Source organism: Myotis myotis, unplaced genomic scaffold (genome assembly GCF_014108235.1).
Source record: "Myotis myotis isolate mMyoMyo1 unplaced genomic scaffold, mMyoMyo1.p scaffold_m19_p_2, whole genome shotgun sequence".
Classification (NCBI taxonomy): domain Eukaryota; kingdom Metazoa; phylum Chordata; class Mammalia; order Chiroptera; family Vespertilionidae; genus Myotis; species Myotis myotis.
Window position 1 is genome coordinate 33,954,093 of NW_023416324.1, and position 20,058 is coordinate 33,974,150.

Consider the following 20,058-nt stretch of genomic DNA (forward strand, 5'->3'; position numbering starts at 1 on the left):
TTGTTTGTTTGATTTTTTTTGTTTTTATTTTATGCTTTTGTTTATCCTCTCTTGCTTGTCCTCTTCTTCTACTAATAGCTTAATTAGTTTCACTCACCAAACTCAGGCCTATCTGCTCTCTAATTCTCCTTTTCCAAAACTAGATGAATATATAGATAGATTTAAAGGGGGGGGGGATTTTTTATTTTTATATTTATAAACTTTTTGTATTTTTAATTATTATTTTTAATTGTTATTTTTTTATTGAGTATTTTGTTTTCTACTTTTGTTTTTATATACTCATTCTCTTTCTACCTCCTCTATACTGAATCATGGCCATTCCCCATTCATTCAATTCCTTTACCTTACCTTCTGGAAATACGCTCTGCCTCTTCAGATTCAGCTCCCCTCCTTATTTTACTAGATGTTTGTTATTTGCATTTTTTGTTCTAGTTGTTGATTTTGTGAAGTTTTCTCCCCATATACATATATTTTTCCCCTTCTTTTTTCTTCTTTTTCTTTTCTCTCTTACCTTTTTCCTTTTCTCAATATCATTGTTGCAGTCTTCTCTCTCCCCTAATTCTCTTTTCTCTGGTAGTCACCTTTATTTGGGGTTATCGGTGTCATGAACACATTCATATTGTGTTCCCTCTATGTTGTGTCTTGTCAAGTTCAATTTTGTGCTTTTTAGTCAATGTGGTAGAGAGAGAGCCACATAACCAGACACACTAAGAAGAGCAAAAATGGGGAGACAGAAAGAGCTCCCATACGAAAGAAAAGGCAGAATCACCAGAAAAGGGAGTAAATGAAATGGAGGTAAGCAATTTGTCAGAGAAAGAATTCAAAGCAATGGTCATAAGGACACTGAAAAGGATGGAAGACAAATTCAACAATATGTGTAAGAACCAGGAGAAAATGAAGAAGAACCAAGAAGAAATGAAGAATGACATAGCTGCAATAAAGAACACAACAGAAAGCATCAACAGTAGACTAGAAAAGCTGAGGGCCGCATCAGTGAGCTAGAAGACAAGGTAGGAAAAAAAACACCCAAGCAGAGCAGCAACTGGAAAAAGAACTTTAAAAACAGGAAGAGAACCTAAGGGAGCTTCCGGACAACATGAAACAAAACAACATCTGCATAATAAGGGTGCCAGAAGGATAGGAAACTGAGTAAGGAGAGGAAACCTGTTTGAAGAAATAATGACAAAAGAAACCATCAACAATACAAGAAAGCATGGGAGAACATATTTGCCAATGCTATTTTAGATAAGGGTTTAATCTCCAAAATTTACAGGGAACTCATATAACTTAACAAAAGAAAGATAAACAATCCAATCAAAAATGGGCAATGGACCTAAATAGACACTTTTTGAAAGTGGACATACAGAAGGCCCAGAGACATATGAAAACATGCTCAAAGTCACTAATCATCCAAGAGATGCAAATCAAAACAACAATGAGATACCATCTCACATCTGTCAGAGTGGCTATCATCAACAAATCAACAAATGACAAGTGCTGGCGAGGATGTGGAGAAAAAGGAGCCGTAGTGCACTGTTGGTGGGAATGCAGACTGGGGCAGCCACTGTGGAGAACAGTACAGCATTTCCTCAAAAAGTTAAAAATGGAAGTGCCTTTTGACCCAGTGTTCCAACTCTTGTGAATATATCCTAAGAATCCTGAAGCACCAATAAAAAGGATATATGCACCCCTATGTTCATAGCAGCACAATTTACAATAGCTAAGATTTGGAAACAGCCTAAGTGTCTATCAGAAGATGAATGTATTAAAAAAACAATGGTACATCTACACAATGGAATACTATGCTGCTATAAAAAGGAACTTTTATCATTTGCAACAGCATGGATGGACCTGGAGAGCATTATGCTAAGCGAAATAAGCCAGTCGGAGAAAGATAAATATCACAACATCTCACTCATATGTGGGATATAATGATCAACATAAACTGATGAACAAAAATAGATCCAGTGACAAGGTAGCACTGAACAAATCATCCAACCTCAAAGAGAACACGGGGGGGCGGGGGGGAGGGTAGTTAGAGATAAACCAAAGGACTTATATGCATGCATATTAACATAACCAATGGACACAGACTCTGGGGTGGTGGGGGCTTGCGGGGGAGGGGGGTTGTCAATCGGGGGGAAAAGGAGACATATGTAATACTTTAAACAATAAAAAAAAATAAGTAATATTTTATATACATTAATCCCTATATTACTACATGATATAATAGAACAAATAACAAAAACACATACTATTACATAATGTGATAGAAAAATAACAACCCACTATATATAATAGAGTATAATTTAAGGAAAAGAATTATATTATCATTAAAGTTTCTCAGGTATTTATTTTCAAGTACAATCAATTCTCATCTTCAGTAACTACTAATTTGAAATTGGTGTTAATAATTCCTTGCTTTTTAAATAAATTTTAATAAAGTGATAAAATTGAAAAAAAAGTCACAACTCCATGAAAAACCAATATATGCCCGCTTCCTTAAGAAAAATTATTTTCATAGTGTTAGGATTAAATGGAGATCCATTAACATTTACTGAACACCTAATATATGTGAGCTATGATTCTGAAGAAGTTCATAGTTTTATAGCAAAAAGGCATGAAAACAAATACTTAAAACATAGTTCCAGCTCTGGTCGGGTGGCTCAATTGGTAGGAGCACCATCCCATATACTGAAAGGTTACAGAATCAATTCCCAGTCAGGATGTATACAGGAGGCAACTAATCCATGTTTCTCTCTCCCACCTTCCCTCTCTCCCCATCTCTGAAATCAATGGACATATCCTCAGGTGAGGGTTAAAAAGAAATACCAAACACAGTTACGTAACAGCAATATGTGTAGAGCAAAGAAAAAGCACCTAATTCAGCCAATGAAGATGTTGTGCAGAGACTTCCAGTAGGAACTTACACCTTAGAAGTTTAATAAATAGTATATCAGACAATGTGGCAAAGAGTAAAACAGCTAGGGTAATAACAAATATGAGGCCATGCAGTTATGGCAAACTATAGCAGCTGCAATTCCGTTTTTCAGTGTGGCTGGAAAATAGGGTAGATGTGAGGAAGCATGTAAAGTGAGGGACAAGAAGTAGGCAGAAACTAGATCATATGAGGTACTTTATTATTTTCATCCTATCAATGAAAAGAAGCAATCTGACTAGAACAAGATCTAAAATAAGAAGGTTCGCCAAAACCGGTTTGGCTCAGTGGATAGAGCGTCGGCCTGCGGACTGAAGGGTCCCAGGTTCGATTCCGGTCAAGGGCATGTACCTGGGTTGCGGGCATATCCCCAGTGGGAGATGTGCAGGAGGCAGCTGATTGATGTTTCTCTCTCATCGATGTTTCTGACTCTCTATCTCTCTCCCTTCCTCTCTGTAAAAAATCAATAAAATACATTTAAAAAAAAATAATAAAATAAGAAGGTTCAACAACAACACATGATAATAAATGAAAAAGATCCATGCTGATAGGCTAAATCCTGACACCCGCCTCCTGGAAATACATATAAATTATCTAACTTTTATATATTTTTTTCTCATCCATAGGTTTCAAAAATTTTAAAATATATGTCACCCAAAATCGTGTAAGAAAAAGTGATATACATGTAAGCATGTTAACACATAAGCATGCTAGAAAAATAAAAACTAAAAGGAAATATACCAAAATTAAACAATCATATTTTTAAAATATAATTAATAATAGTATACTCAGAAGAAATGGACAAAACCTAGCTACATTTTACATTTGTTTCTTTGCCTTTAAGGCTTTAATAAAAAGGAAGATAAGTGTAAGAATTCTAGGTCTTTGACTAGAAATAAAAGAAATTACCAACTCTCATCACATGATCTCTCCTGGCACCATCCCTATACCATACAGACAGACCCAGAAATATTGAAAAGATAGACGAGGAAAACCAGAGAATTAAATTGCTCTAAAACTATTGCCTGAGAGCCTAAGTCCTATTTATCTGAAAACACTAAAAAGTGTATAAATAGGTCAGAGCAAAAATCACAGGAAAAGAACTTTAAAAAGCACCATGTAAAAGAATGGGCATGAATTTAACGGGGCAGTCTAAGTGTTGCCGAAATTACCAGGTAACCGGAAAACAACGGCACTCGGAAGATTCAGGAAAAACTCTTTATTTGCAGAGGCATTAGTACAGCAACTCAGGGAAGTCGTATCCAAAGCCTGAGCACCGAATGCAGGGGGGAAGGGAGGGCTTTCCCTTTTATACCCTTAGTTTCTTTGTCTCCCAAATATGGACCAGGCTTCCGGACTTTTCACAAGCTTTGCAGCCCCCATGGGTTGGAAGGTGGGGAAGTGAGATTACGACCAACCGCCCAGGCTAGCTGGCGCCAGCAGTTAACCTTCTGTGGGGGCTTTTTATGGCCCCTGCAGATAAACAGGTTCTGCAAGGCTAGGTAGGACACAAGCAGAAAGGGGGTTGGGGCTAGAAAGCATATGATCAGGATGCAGGTTGGGGGCACTCAGGCTGCCTTCACATAAGAAACACATAGAGAGAAAAGAAAGTGGAAAACTCCTGTTAGCAATGGAGCAGTAAAGGGGAGAAGAAGCAAACCAGGAAATTTTAGGGTCTTATAAGACAAACAAAAACTGCCAGTGTGGCTCAGTGGTTGAGTATTGATCTATGAATCAGAAGGTCACGGTTTAATTCCTGGTCAGGGGACATGCCTGGTTTGAGGGCTTGATCCCCAGCAGGGCATGTGCAAGAAGCAGCTGATCAATGATTCTCTCTCATCATTGATATTTCTCTCTCTCTCTCTCTCTCTCTCTCTCTCTCTCTCTCTCTCTCTCTCTCTCTCTCTCTTCTCCCTTCCTCCCTCAAATCAATACAAACATTTTTTTAAATAAAAGACACACAAGAACCATAAAGTTAAAGCACTCATTACTCCTTCACTATCCTTTCACCTCCAAACCCACACACTTAGTTAAAAAACAAACCAAAAAAAAAAAAACTAGCTAAAGCATCTGAACTCAGCCTAACTAAAAGAAGGTGCCATCAAATAAAAATCTTGTAAATCACAGCATTACGATAAAAATGAAATACCAACAAATGTATAAGAGCTATTGCTTTAAAAAAAAAATCAGGAAATGAAATTTCATACATATCGAGAGAGGAAAATTCCCTCCCAAAAATAACCATGAAGCAGAAAAAAATACTGTAAATAAATACTACAATCTGTATACTAAAATATACTTAAATAAACATTTCAGGATTATTTTTTAAAAACCCACTTTAAATTAGAGAATTCAAAAAATATGAATAACAATAACACAAAAGGCAGAAAGAAGTTGATACTAAGGAAAAAAAGAAAAGATTTTCTTTAAAATGAAAAATAAACTACAAGGTACCTAACAAAATTTAATTGAAGGGCATTGACGAAAGGCAGGAAAACACCAAGAGAATGAAACTAACATATTGAAAGAAGTAAAAAGTACCATAGAAGTAGTAGTAGAAGTGGAAAAGAGACAAAATAATATACTATGGAGTCCTTGAAAACAAAAAAACAAGCCATGGAACAGAAATAAAATTTAAAACTATATTCTAAGAAAGCTTTCCAGAAATGCAAAGAAACATAAATCTATATATTGAATAGCTCACTGGATGCCTAGGGAAAATTAATCCTGACTGCTCAACTCTGAGACATATTCTACTAAAACTGCAAAATTTCAAGCCTAGAATTTGTGAGGGTTCTATTAGACTTGCCATGTCAACTACAATACAGACCTCTGACAATACTAGTACCCTACTGACCGACCTCTAGAACTTTACCTCAATTTTAAAATTAAGAAGATAATACATTTCTTAGTTTAAAAAAAATCAAAATGCCAACATGTTGGTAATAATGTAGCAATACATTAGAACTACTCAAATAGCTTCAAAGAAATTTTCTACACAGCTGCTAGCAATGAATTTATTAAAGGTATCATATAATGCATTTTCCTAGCTGCATTGTTGAATGAAAGTATATGCAGATCCATAAAGCGTTTCCTTACACACTCTAGCTGGAAGTCATTTTAATTCTTTCAACAATTTTACACATTTTCTTTGAGAGAAAGAGAGAGAATGTGTGTGTCTGTGTGCTTGCGCGCATGCGCCCATGTGTTGGAGTGAAGGGAAGAGGATCAATATAGCAAAGGCTAAGTGTTAAAAGAATAGTACCACAGTAAGGGATACATAGCTCCAGAGATATGTGTCCCCACTCAGAACCCATGCTCAAGAGAGAAAAAAGTACTAGATGAGTACAAGAAAAAATATAAAACATTACTAAAACATCAAATTAAATAAAATATAAGCCAAATAACAAAATCCAAAAATAGATTTAAAGAATATTCAATTGCTGAGAGTAGATCTTAAGCATTCTCACCTCACAAATAAATTTTTGTAATAAAAGAGAATGAAAATGAAATAAGTAGGAAATATAAAATTTTATATGTGAACATTTTAATTTCCATTTAACTTAAAGATAGAAGTATACCTAACATTTTTAATAAATCATATTAAGTAGCTAAATTTTTAACTGTCAGTGCAAATATAAAGAATTATAAAAACAGGAATTTAAACTGCCATATTATTTTTTATTTTCCAAGCGCACACTGATTTATGTCAGCTGGTCCTTGAAACCAGCAGGAGGAACTGCAAGCCATCACATTTACAGGTGTGCTAAACCACTAACTTTGCTACAATATTTTGTTTAAACCGCTTCCTGCAATAGAAATAAATGAAATAGTATAGCAAGGCAACTTGTTGAAAATAATTCCATTTTTTAAATTAAGCCAATTGTAGGTTATCATGCTTTTAGATCAAACTGTACCTGATTGAACTGAACAATTTTAAAAACAAAACCATTTAAATTTTTATTTTCTTTTAAGTGTTCAAGTCATGAGTAGCATATATTACTACTACTTTCAGAATTAACAGTGAGCTGACTCCTTACAATTTAATCTAAATAGTTTAATGTGCTATGAAACAGGCTGGTTAGTACTAGAAATCAAAAACAATAAATATTAGCCACATTTCCAAATTTCATTTACTAATGGGCACATCATTTTCTGCTAAGTGATTAACACCCACATTTTCATCAAATCTTAAAGCTTCTGAACTTTTATAAAAGAGATTTTTAGTTCATAAAAATTCTAGAATTATATTATATTTCAAGGAAAAATAATAGCATATGAAGCAAAATCCAATAAAAAACTAAGCAGAAACTCAAGTTATAGTCAGGGGGGAACTTGAGTAGACCTCAGAAAGTTCTGATTAGATAATGTAAACAACTGTGAGTTTAGTAAACTGAGAATTTCATGCTTGTAAAAACTTAAGTTTTCCTCTGAAATATAGAAAGTAATTCTTTTATACCCACTTAATTATATTTTAAATAGCAGGAGTCTTTTATCACACTAAATTTTCTCTTGAGAGGTAGAACTGATGAAAAATTTAGAGATTAAGTTATATGATGCACTTTCTTTTTAGTAAAATGGCACAACCAGAAATAAACACAAGAGGGGGAAATTTTTATGAGATGCTTAGAAAAAATTTGCAAAGAAAAGAATTTGTGAAAAATATTTCTCTTTTTTTATTAATCCTCATCTGAGGATTTTTTTCCCCATTGATTTTTAGAGTGTGGAAGGGAGGGGGGGGGGGGAGAGAGAAACATCAATGTGAGAGAGACATATCAATTGGTTGCCTCCATCACTACCCCAATTAGGGCCGGGAATGAAACCTGCAACCAAGGTATGTGCCCTTGACTGTAACTGAACCCTTTAGTCCCCAGGGTGATGCAATAACCAATGAGCCAAACTGACTAGGGCAGAAAAATATTTCTCCAAAAGCTACAATAGGTAGAGACATCTAAATTTTATTAGTGAGATAAGAAATCAGCCCAATCCTATTCCTTAGTTATCTGGGTTATCTTCCCTCCTTCCTCAGACCTTATATTTGCCAGATAAGGAACAGTAATGGTGGTAAGGGTCCCAAGTCTTAACAGCAAAGACTTTTCAAATATCCAAATGATAGAGATGAAACAAGTGTACGAATAAAATCAATCCATCAAATAAGCATTTATTAAGCAACTACCATGTGCCAAGACAAAATTAGTAAGAAACACAATTCCCTTATTCTAGAATCTTACAGTATATTTAACAACAAAGCATACACATACTTAACTATCAAAGGCCCTTTCACTTGACAATGGGAAATTAGTTGTGAGTGGTAGAAAAAAAAACATAGAAGTTGAGAACAGACTAATGGCTGTGAGAGCGGAGGAGGTTTGGGGGGCTGGGTGCAGAAGGTGAAGGAATTAAGAGGTACAAATTGCTGGTTACAAAAGGGGATGTAAAGTGCAACATAAGGAATATAGTCAATAACATTGTAATAGCTATGTATGGTGTCAGGTGAATAACTGAAAATATTGGGGGCATAACTTTGTAAAGTATATGATTGTTTAACCACTATGCTATGCATCTAAAACTAATAATAAGTGTAAACTGTAACCCGAAAATAAATTTTAAAGAAAAATATAGAAGTTCAGAGAATAACACACTGAATACAGAAAATCTAATAAACTATTATTTTAAAGCTATGAAAAATTTTATGGACTGAGGTTTGGGTTCAAAATCAGTTGTACCCGCCCTAGCCGGCTTGGCTCACTGGATAGAGTGTCGGCCTGCAAACTGAAGGGTCGCAGGTTTGATTCCGGTCAAGGGCATATGCTGGGTTGCAGGCTTGATCCCCACTAGGGGGCGTGCACGAGGCAGCCAATCAATGATTCTCTCTCTCATCATTGATGTTTTTATCTCTCTCTCCCTCTCCCTTCCTCTTTGAAATCAATAAAAATATTTTTTTAAAAAAAATCAGTTGTACCCCTTATCAGTGGTATGAGCACAAATAGTTTGCTTAACATCATTGAACCTCAGTTTGTCATCTATAAAATAAAGATAATGCCTACCTATCCACTTTCTGGGGCTGATGTAAAGATTAAATGAAATAATGTAGCTAAATCACTTGACATAATACCTAGCACAAGGTAGACCCTCAATAAAAGGAAAGACAGTAGAAGTGTGATGATTGTCAAATTACAAAAAAATTCTGTAAAATATTGGGTCCCTTAAAAACAAGGAATACAAAGAAGGCTATATCAAAGGAAGAGAAATGGATATGAGATATTCCTTCACAATAACTTCTCTTTTGTCATAGCAAGGATCTGTGCAAACATAAGCCAGTATCTGATGGCCATTTATGAAGGGCAGTGCTCAATGCTTGGCTGCTTTCTGAGGATGACAGAGACTCATTATGTCACTGGTGAAACTAGTTCATTCACAAAACTGCAGGTGTTCATAACACTGTATAAAGTAGAAAAGCAGCGCACATTCAAGGAACTCTATAACCACATCCTGAGTAGAGTAGAAGAAACTGTTCTAAGGAATTTTAGGATAATCATTAAGACACATTTCTTCAAAAGTGAAAATTAGTGAAATGGAAATGTCTTACAGAACCTAAATAAATCTTAAACTGAGACATTATGTGCATGATAATTTTCCTTGGGTTTGACTCTTCCTTCTTTATGACTTCATTATAAGCTTCTATTAATACAATATTATCTTTGAAGACTAGAAATTCAGTAATGATCCAAAAATAAGCTGATTTGTTTTATGTTTGACTTAAGTTGGAACATGTAGTCAAAGATAAATACAAGTCCTCTGAAAAGAGTCTTTCTTCAAAAAAACAGCTATGTCAGCAGTGGCAGCAAACTACAGCAGAAATTGAGTACAAAGTTCAAAAATCATTTCCTAAGAACACAGAGTACTTAAAATGTAGTATGGCTAGGTTAATGTTTACTTTTACTTTCTCTTAGCATTGGGTTACCAAGTATATATCAGATGCCTTTCCCTGGATCTCCTATAATTTATTAGAAATTTGAATTAATTGAAGGAATTTCATATGTATAGACCTCTGTGAAACAACTGGCTAGCGTCTTGTCCTGCGATTACCAACATCATAAAGTTGTTTTTTTTTAAAAGGGTTAAACAAAATGGTACATGTACAAGTGTTTCAAACTCATGACATTCTATTAAAATGTTTGCTTATATTACTACTAGAATTCATAATTTACTGCTCTTTGTAGAATCTTAACAGAAATTAGGACATAAACAGCTTCTTCATAAACATTTCATGTATCAAGGAATCTTGAGTATAATCCAGTCCAAACACTTTATTTTATCCTAGAGGCCTGGTGCACGGATTCCTGCACTGGTGGGGTCCCTCGGTCTGGCCTGCACCCTCTCGCAATACGGGACCCCTCAGGGGATGTCAGAGAGCCGGTTTCAGCCTGATCCCTGCAGGCCAGACCAAGGGACCCCACTGGTGCACAAATCTGTGCACTGGGCCTCTAGTATGCATATAAGATCTTTGGTTAATCTCTTCCTGCCCTTCCCCTGTCATCCTTCCCTCTGAGATTCATCAGTCTGTTCCATGTTTCCATGCCTGTGGTTTCTGCTCCTGTGTTGAGCATCTGCCCCCTGGTGGTCAATGCGCATCATAGCTACTGGCCGGTTGGCAGGTCAATTGCTTAGGCTTTTATATATATAGAAGACATAGTTCAGAAGTTCAGGGAAAAGTAACTGGGTCTAGGGCAGTGATGGCGAACCTTTTGAGCTCGGCGTGTCAGCATTTTGAAAAACCCTAACTTAACTCTGGTGCCATGTCACATACAGAAATTTTTTGATATTTGCAACCATAGTAAAACAAAGACTTATATTTTTGATATTTATTTTATATATTTAAATGCCATTTAACAGCCGAAACCAGTTTGGCTCAGTGGATAGAGCGTCGGCCTGCAGACTGAAAGGTCCCAGGTTCGATTGCGGTCAAGGGCATGTACCTGGGTTGAGGGCACATCCCCAGTGGGGGATGTGCAGGAGGCGGCTGGTCGATGTTTCTCTCTCATCGATGTTTCTGACTCTCTATCTCTCTCCCTTCCTCTCTGTAAAAAATCAATAAAATGTATTTAAAAAAAATAAAAAATAAAAAATAAATAAATGCCATTTAACAAAGAAAAATCAACCAAAAAAATGAGTTCGCGTGTCACCTCTGACACGCGTGTCATAGGTTCGCCATCACTGGTCTAGGGCATACTCAATAAAATAATAAGAGCTTTGAAAAGCAAAGGCTCCTGATTCAAGATTAATGCAATGGGTTTACCACTATAGCTAACTGTCTCACATTTTAATTACTCAAAATTAACACAAACAGTATAGACTTTTATATTGCACTGACCAAAATTCTTCTAAAAACAGAAAATGAGCAGTGGGTCAATTCTGGAGCCCAGATTATAATTTATAGTAATTATGTAGTATGTTCCATGTAAGAAAGCAGTCCTCTGGTAAAAATTCTAATTCATTACTAATAATTCTTTCTTACATGTTTACCTTTTTAGGATATAAACTGAAAATATTCATCTGCAAGGAAGGAATTAACTAGAAGTGCAGGAAAATGTGAAAAATGAACATCTGTGGTAGATGGAGGCAGTGGGGCTTTATGTAAAATAAAACCATACTGAGAGATGCTTTCCAATAGTATTAAAGTTTGTTATTTTGTCTTCAAAATTTTAACATACAAAACCCAACCTGTAAGTGCCTCAAAACAAGTAGAGTCTACTTGTGGGGTAATAAAACATAGGGCTTGGAAGCACTGCTTTGTGGATAACTATATAAAGAAAATACGGTGCATAATCATGGAAAGTGACTAATGACTAAAATTCCTGAAAGTGGGCTATATTTTCATATAGAATACTTTTTATTTGTGTATCTAGATCTGTACTAAAATATTTGTAATAATTTTTTCAGGATGTTATTCCCATTTATGATTATAATATATATGTATGAGAGACCATATGTTTCATCAATTTTTCAGTATAGTTCTCAAAGTCAGACATCATATATTGTTACATTTGTTTATGTACCCATTGTATCTAGAATAAATTACACTATAAGCCCTCAGAAGTGACAGAATGAGTTTTCTATTATTAGATTTTCTTAGATTCATTACAATTCCAGATTGTGGTACCTAACTCACATTCCTCTACACTTCTGTAGTAAAATGTGCACAAAAACAATGGAGGAGAGATCTACCTAATATGTACAGGAAATTTAAAATCAGATATATCTTAGGTTAAAAATTCTATAATTACATGAACTGTTCCATAAGGTTCATAAAACACAGAGCAGTGATCATCACAATACAGAAGCAGAGGAAAAATACAGGAAACACCTTATAAAAAGTTCCATGATCCTAATGAAATTTGAATGGGTTATTTAAAATATTTAAATTTCATTTTCTTTAAATGACAATGTAAATATGGTATAAAAACAGGAGAAATGAGAACATTTATAGAGCAAGATAATTACACAACACAACAAATCTTTACTATGGATAAAAGTTGATTGTTTGTAGAGAAAAGCCAGCTAGGACATATATTTCAAAAGAAAGCCAAAGTTTTAAGGTTGTGAAAGATAGCCTGATGCTTTTGCTTGGGCCCAATACTGTGTAAGAGATCGCATTTCTGCACAAATATAGTACCAGTGTTTTTCAACCAAGTGCCATTACAACATTTTCCAAAATCAATTAACTTAGAAATAGTTGGAAAGCACTTGTACCATTGAAATATTTAACACCATCTGAGGACATTCTCCTTCTGCAATAATCTAGACAGATTGGATTGAGAAAATATCCAGAACCAACAAATGTTTTAACCTTCAAAACTAATCAACATAAACCAACAAGAATCAGATAAGGAAAAAACTTACGTCCATCCCCCTAAGTGGTAATTCACACATGGAAGATTTGTACTTCATTACTTCCAGTCCACAGCCTCTCTTTAACTCCATCCCATATCCCTCTGAACCATATCATGCAAGCAACAGTGGCTCGGTGGCATTTTTAACCTCAACTAATAATTTACATCAGCCCCTAAAAATGAACAAACTAAACAAAGCAAAGCCCTTTATTGCAAAAGAAGCTTCAAGTCAAGAAGCCTGAGGACATCATTCCAAATAAGTTGCTGCCCCTTCCCCCTACTCAGTGCTTTGTTAAGAGTACAGTACAGTGGTAGAGGTATGGATGTGGAGGCAGCCTATACACATATTTGTAAATTTTGACAAGTGACAGAATATTAAAAAAATAATAATAAGGAAGCATTGGTTTAATGAAATAGGCAATCTCAAAATGTATATAGTTGATAGCAATTTAAATTAGTTCAACCATCCTGGAAGGCAATTTAACTAGAAGATCTGAAAACTTAAAAGTGTGTATACAATTTGACCAAGAAATTTAATTATGAATTGAATTTACTTAATATATTCTAGGAAAATAACAGCTTCAGTATGAAAAGATGTATGTACATGAACGTTTCCTATAGCAACATATATAAAAGCAAAATATTGCAAAATTCCTAAATGTTTACTGATTAGTAAAATTAGTATGCTACAATCATGCCATGAAATAACATGTAAACATTAAACAAACATTTTTTAAAATGATAAACAGTCACATTTACTTGGGTAGAAAAACATTCATGACAGGTTATTATGTAAAAATGCAGATCACCAAAACAGTAGAAAGAGAACAATCACATTTGCATTTTTAAAAATTTTAATCACATAATTAAGAGAAAACACCCTGAAATAATATACCCAAAAATGTTAAACAATTACTACCTCTAAGTGATGGGATTAAAGGTGATTATTCATTTCTTCTTTGTAAATTTATCTTCTCAGTTCATTACAATGAGCATTATTACTTTTACAAGCTGAAAATAAATGTTTTTTATATTTTGAGTAAAAAAAAATTAATAGTAGTAAATCTACACAAAGCACACAGATAACTGATAGTTGATTATGTAAGTCCATGTATGGATTTGAATATACCTACATATCTAATCTCAGCTCTATAAGTACACACCTTAAGTTTTGACTTTGAAAAATTAGCACGTCTTCTATGCAATTTGGACTTTTTTGGGATTTCAAAAGCAATGAGGGTATCTGTGCCATCCCAATTAAACCAATATTGCTCCAAGATTGTACATTTTTTACTTTGTTTTGCAATTGTAACTAAATTACAATTTTGTGAATGTGTAGTGCTGTAATGGGCCTTGCCTTTTGAGTTCCTGCCACCTTCCCCACCCCCAAAAATACTGAACTACTTTTATAATAAACTGCCTGAAGTTCATAAGGAAAACCATAGCAGAATGACACCTCTTTAACATCTGCAGAAAGGAATAATTATCAGTGAAGGCCCCAGGAAGTGAGGGGAAAACATCACATGGAGTTATTCAGACAAGTTTGGCTATCTCTTCTTTCAAGTATCTCCACCACAGTATTACAAGAAAGACGAACCTGAATACACAGTAAGATAAGAGAAGTTTTAAAATTATTTAAATTACATAAGGATTCATAATTTAGTAATTTAATACTGAACTTCATATTGAAGTTATAATATTTCGGTTTTATCCATTCAGATTAGAGTTACAGATGGCTATGGTATACCAAACCAACTATAAGAATATTAAGACATGCCCTAGCTGGTTTGGCTCAGTGGATAGGGTGTCAGCCTGCGGACTAAAGGGTTCCAGGTTCAATTCCAGTCAAGGGCACATGCCAGGGTTGTGGGCCCAATCCCCAGTAGGGGGCGTGCAGGAGACCAATGATTCTCTCTCATCATTGATATTTCTATCTCTCTCTTTCCCTCTCCTTCCTCTCTGAAATCAATAAAAATATATTTTCTTAAAAAAAGAATATTAAGACATTCAAATTGCATAAAATTTGAATAGTGGTCAGATAAAAAAAAAAGTACTTGAAATAAGTCAGAGAAAGACATATATGATCTCGCTTATATGTTGAATCTAAAAAGAAAAATAAACTCATATAAACATAGTAGATTGGTGGTTGCCAGAGTAGGGGGGAATGAGTGAAGGTAGTCAAAGGGCACAAACTTCCAGTTATAAGTTCTGGGGATATAATGTACAGTATGGTAACTATAGTGAAAGTTGCTAAGAGAGTAAATCTTAAAAGTTCTCACAACACAAAAAAGTAATTATGTGAGGTAATGGATGTGTTAACTAACAGAATCATTTCACAGCATATCCATATATCAAATCATCACATTGTACATCTTAAACTTATATATTACATGTCAATTATAGCTCAATAAAGCTGGAAAAATTAAAGTACTTACCACTAAGTCCCAATTATTTTGTTCAAGCAACGTAATAGCTTCATCAATGTTTTCAATGCCAGTACATGCCTGAAAATAAAGTAAATAAGAAGTTTATATATAATTTTGGGTCTGGGGAGGTTAATTAATCTTAAAAAGTAAATAGCATAATGAATAATTTAAGTCTGAATAGGTATATTAATAAAGCCAAATACCTAGCATTTCTGAGCATTTTACACATAAGGTTAAAAAATTGGTAATTATACAATAAATTTACATTACAGTGAAATGAAAGGTTGGTTCTTCAAATACATTAACTATATTGACAAATCTTTAGTTAGATTGACTTAAAAAATAAAACTGAAATTACTAAAATCAGAAGTGAAAGTGGGGACGTTACTGCTGACCTTAAATATTAAAAATATAATAATAATACCATAAACAATTATATTTAAAAATATAATAATAATACCATAAACAATTATATGAAAACCACTTAAATAACCTAGATTAATGGAAAAATTCCTGGAAATACACAAACCACCTAGAAAGACTCAAGAACAAATTGACTTGTAACAAGATATTACATCAGAATTCAAAAGCCTCCCAAAAAGAAAAGTCTAGGACAAGAGGGCTTCACTGTTGAATTCTATCAGTCATTTAAAGAATACCAATCCTTTATAACTCTTCCAAAATACTTAAGAGGAAACATTTCCTAAGTCATTGTGAGGCCAGCATCACCCTACAAACAAAGTCAGATAAAGAAATCTCAAGAAAACTAAAGATCTATATCCAATATGGATATAGATGCAAATATTCTCAAAAGACTAACTAGAACCAGCTACAAATAAAAAGGGTATATACCCCATGGTCAAATAAGATTTATTCCAGGATTGCAAAGGTGATTCAGTACAGAGAAGTCATTACACCACATTTACAGACTGAAGGAAAGAAGAAAAAAACCATGATCAGTTCAAATGACAACAAAAAAAGTATTTGAAAAACCCAACAGCTTTTCATGATAAAAATGCTTACCCTATCAATAAAAGGAAACTTCTTTAACATGATAAAAAACATTTATGAAAATCCTAAAACTAAAATTATATTCAAGGAAGAAAGGCTAAAAGCCTTTGCTCTAAGACAAGCATGTCAAACTCAAAGGCTAACTCGGCCAAATAAGCAGTTTAAGTTTATGTGGGCTGCAAAAAAACAAAAGCTTCAATTTTCATAGAAACGTGGGTTTATTTAGATAGAGACATGCTGAATACAAAGGGCTGAAGTAAATGAGTAATCATTACCATAAAATAATAGAATATTTTAATAAAAATTAATCGTTTTTCTTGAACATTAACTTACCAGACACTGAATAACTGCACAAATTAATAAGCATAATGCAAATAAACCTATTTTTCATGTTCTCCGAAAGCGAAATATTTCCTGGTGCGCACACCAAACAAGTCAGTGCAAGGCTAATGGCATGGCAATCGGCTAAAATATTCATTAGTAGTATTAGTAGAGAGAAATGGTGCGCCTGCACTAAGGGAAATGAATGCAACACGATTATGTAATGAGTCATTAGCAAAGGTTGTAGTTCGTTATTAATAATTATGTATAACAGGATATAGTAAAAATTAAGTTTCAAAATTTTTATTAAAACACTTCTTCCATACCCTTATACTGGCTGACCGAAAAGATATTCGTTGTGGGCCACATGCAGCTCATGGACCGCAAGTTTGACATGCTTGCTCTAAGAGCAGGAACAAGAATGCCCACTTTTTTTTTTTTTTTGCCACTTCTAAAACATCATATTAGAAATTCTAGCCAGATCAATTAGGCAAAAAATAAATAAAACACACTGAATTTGGAATAGAAGAATAAAATATCTAGGAATAAATTTAACCAAGGAATAAAAGACTTGTTTTCACTATTCTGGGTCCCTTTTAATTCTGAATGAATTTGAATTTGAAGATCAGCTTTTTCATTTCTACAAAAATGGCTGTGGGAAGCTGTAATTAATTTTGAGCTCTAAGAATAGTTGCTGTTGGTTCGTTATGAATGTACGAGAAAATTCTTCTGTTTATATGTAGAGCTAATTTAGGTTCTTTTAAATCCATGATTGGTTGCCTCTGCACATGCCCCAAAGGGTGGAGGGGGGAGCCAGGATGAAGCCTGCAACCAAGGTACTCGCCCTTGACCGGAATCAAACTCGGAGATCCTTCAGTCCATGGGCAATGCTCCCATCACTGAGCCAAACTGGCTAGGGCCTTATGTTTTCTTTTATGTGATTTATTAGAGGCTCAGTGCACAAATTTGTGCACCAGTAGGGTTCCTTGGCCTGGCCTGCAGAATCGGGCCAAAAGTGGCTCTCCGACATCCCCCAAGGGGTCCCAGATTGTGAAAGGGCATAGGCCAGGCCAAGGGACCCCACCAGTGCACATTCAGGGCCAAAGGAGGGGGATGCAGGAGGTTGGCCAGCCGGAGAGGGACCACAGGAGGACTCCAGGGTGTGTCCGTCCCATCTCGCTCAGTCCCAGTCGGCAGGACCCCAGCAGCAAACTAACCTACCGGTCAGAGCATCTGCCCCTTGGTGGTCAGCGCATATCAAAGCAACTGGTCGACCAGTCGACTATCTGCCCCCTCGTGGTCAGTGCACATCATAACAAGCAGTTGAGTAGCATATCAATAGATATTACGCTTTAATTGGTTGAACAGACTACCAGACACTTAGCATATTAGGCTTTTATTATATAGGAGGATTGTTTTAGATCTTGTATTTAGGTCTTTGATCCATTTTGAGTTAATTTTTATGTTCACTGACAAATAGTCTGATTTCATTCTTTTGCACATGGCTTTCCAATTTTCCCAGCACCATTTATTAACGAGGCTTTCTTTCCTCCATTGTATGTAGGTTTTTGGAGCCTCTGTGGAAAATTATTTGCCACGTACATGTGGGTTTACTTCTGAGCTCTCAATTCGGTCTCATTGGTCTGTCTGTTTTTCTGCCAATATCTTGCTGTTTTGATAATTGTCACTTTGTAGTATAATTTGAAGTCAGGTAGTGTGATACCTCTGGCTTTGTTCTTTTTTCTCAGGATTTCTTTGGCTATTTGGGGTCTTTTGTCATTCCATATAAATCTGATGATTTCTTGTTCTATTTCTTTTTTAAATGTCATTGAAATGTTGATGGGGATTGCATTAAGTCTGTATATTGCTTTGGGTAAAGTGGCCATTTTAACAATGTTGATTCTTCCAATCCATGAACAAAAAAAATCTTTCCATTTCTTTGTGTCTTTTTCAATTTATTTTAATAATGTCTTAGTTTTTAGTGTATAGGTCCTTCACATCCTTTATTACGTTTTCTTAAGGAATTAATTTCTAATACATGCAATCAGTCGGCTAAATCTCAAAAACATTATGTTGAGTGCAAGTAGGAAATACAAAAAAAGTATATGCTATATGATTCTATATAAATGATATTCAAATCTGGGAAAAACTAATCTATGGTGACAAAAAAGAGAACTGACATGAAACAGACATGAGGAAACTTCATAGGAAGATCTACACCTTAAATGGAGTTGTGGTTTATGAGTATAGTTTTGTTGAAATTTATCTAACTGTACTCTTAAGATCTGTGGATTTTATTTTATAAAAGTAAACCTTGACAATAACAAAAAAGGGTACTGAGGGGAAAAGACTTATGAGTGATAGGTCTCCCTAACCCCACTTCACTTCATGCCCTCATTTATTCATTCAACAAATATTAACTGAGTATCAACTATGTTCTAGGTGCTGGGGATACAATACATAAAAATATAGAAAACCCTGCTCTAGTTATACATGCATTGGAAAAGGAATACACAGGCAATAAACAAGATAAATGGTTTAAATATACATATGGACTTAAGAGAGTAATAAATAGAGATTTAAAGCAGGGAAGGGAGATATGAAACATTAAGAAGAGGTTAAATTTTTTGATAGGTAGGCCAGGGAAGACCACTAAGATAACTTTGTAGCATCTATAACTTGACTATATCTATGGAATATGATTGGTTATGTTATTATGACAATTCTAAACCTAGGCCTTTAGAAGTATTATGAGTTTCTGCTTGCCCTCTTACATTTCTATGTTATCATTACACATGTGAAACCAGGTAATTACTGAGTTACCTGCAATCCCTTAAAAGGATCTTAGAATGAAAATGCATGGAACATAGCTGAGCTCAACCTGCTCTGGAGCCAAGTACAACAAGACCTGTAACTTGAAGCACAGCCACCTAGACAAATAGCTGGATCAATCAACTCACAGCAAACAGCTGAATGAGAGGAAATTATTGTTTTAAGACACTGAGTTACAGGGTGGTTTACCGCTCAGTAATAGCATTAGCTTGGAGTTAAATACTATGTTTGGTATATACTTTTTTTAAAAATATTCTTAGCAGTACTACGCAATTATAAAAAGGAATGACCAAGTGTCTGTATCTTATATAATAAAAGGGCAGCGACCATAAGCAGAATGACCAGAACAACCACTCTACCAGTTGCTATGAGGTAGGGGGCCGGCAAGGAGAACCGGGTGGCTGGTGGCAGCAGCGGGACAGGACGAGGGCCAGCGAGGGGAACCGGGTGGCTGGTGGTGGGGTGGGACCTGGGGCCAGCAAGGGGAACCAGGTGGCTGGCAGTGGCAGCAGGGTGGGACCCAGGGCTGGCGAGGGGAAGCGGCTGGCTGGTGGCAGCAGCGGGGCAGGACGGTGAAGGGTACTGGGTGGCTGGCAGCAGGGCGGGCAAGGGGAACCAGGTGGCAGGCAAGGGGAAC

General features: G+C 35.3%; 1 protein-coding gene across 7 annotated transcripts in view; it reads right to left on the reverse strand.

Annotated features, from left to right (window-relative positions):
- FAF1 (Fas associated factor 1) overlaps window positions 1-20,058 on the reverse strand; it is a 372,784-nt gene that overhangs the window by 315,775 nt on the left and 36,951 nt on the right. For 5 of the 7 annotated variants that reach the window (XM_036349475.1, XM_036349474.1, XM_036349476.1 and 2 more), the window contains one exon: window positions 15,267-15,335. In XM_036349475.1, the coding sequence (XP_036205368.1) occupies window positions 15,267-15,335 (69 nt within the window). Of the gene's footprint in view, window positions 1-13,750; window positions 13,843-14,287; window positions 14,429-15,266; window positions 15,342-20,058 lie in introns of those variants that run through there. The other 2 variants (XM_036349478.1, XM_036349479.1) reach the window with 1 other exon arrangement.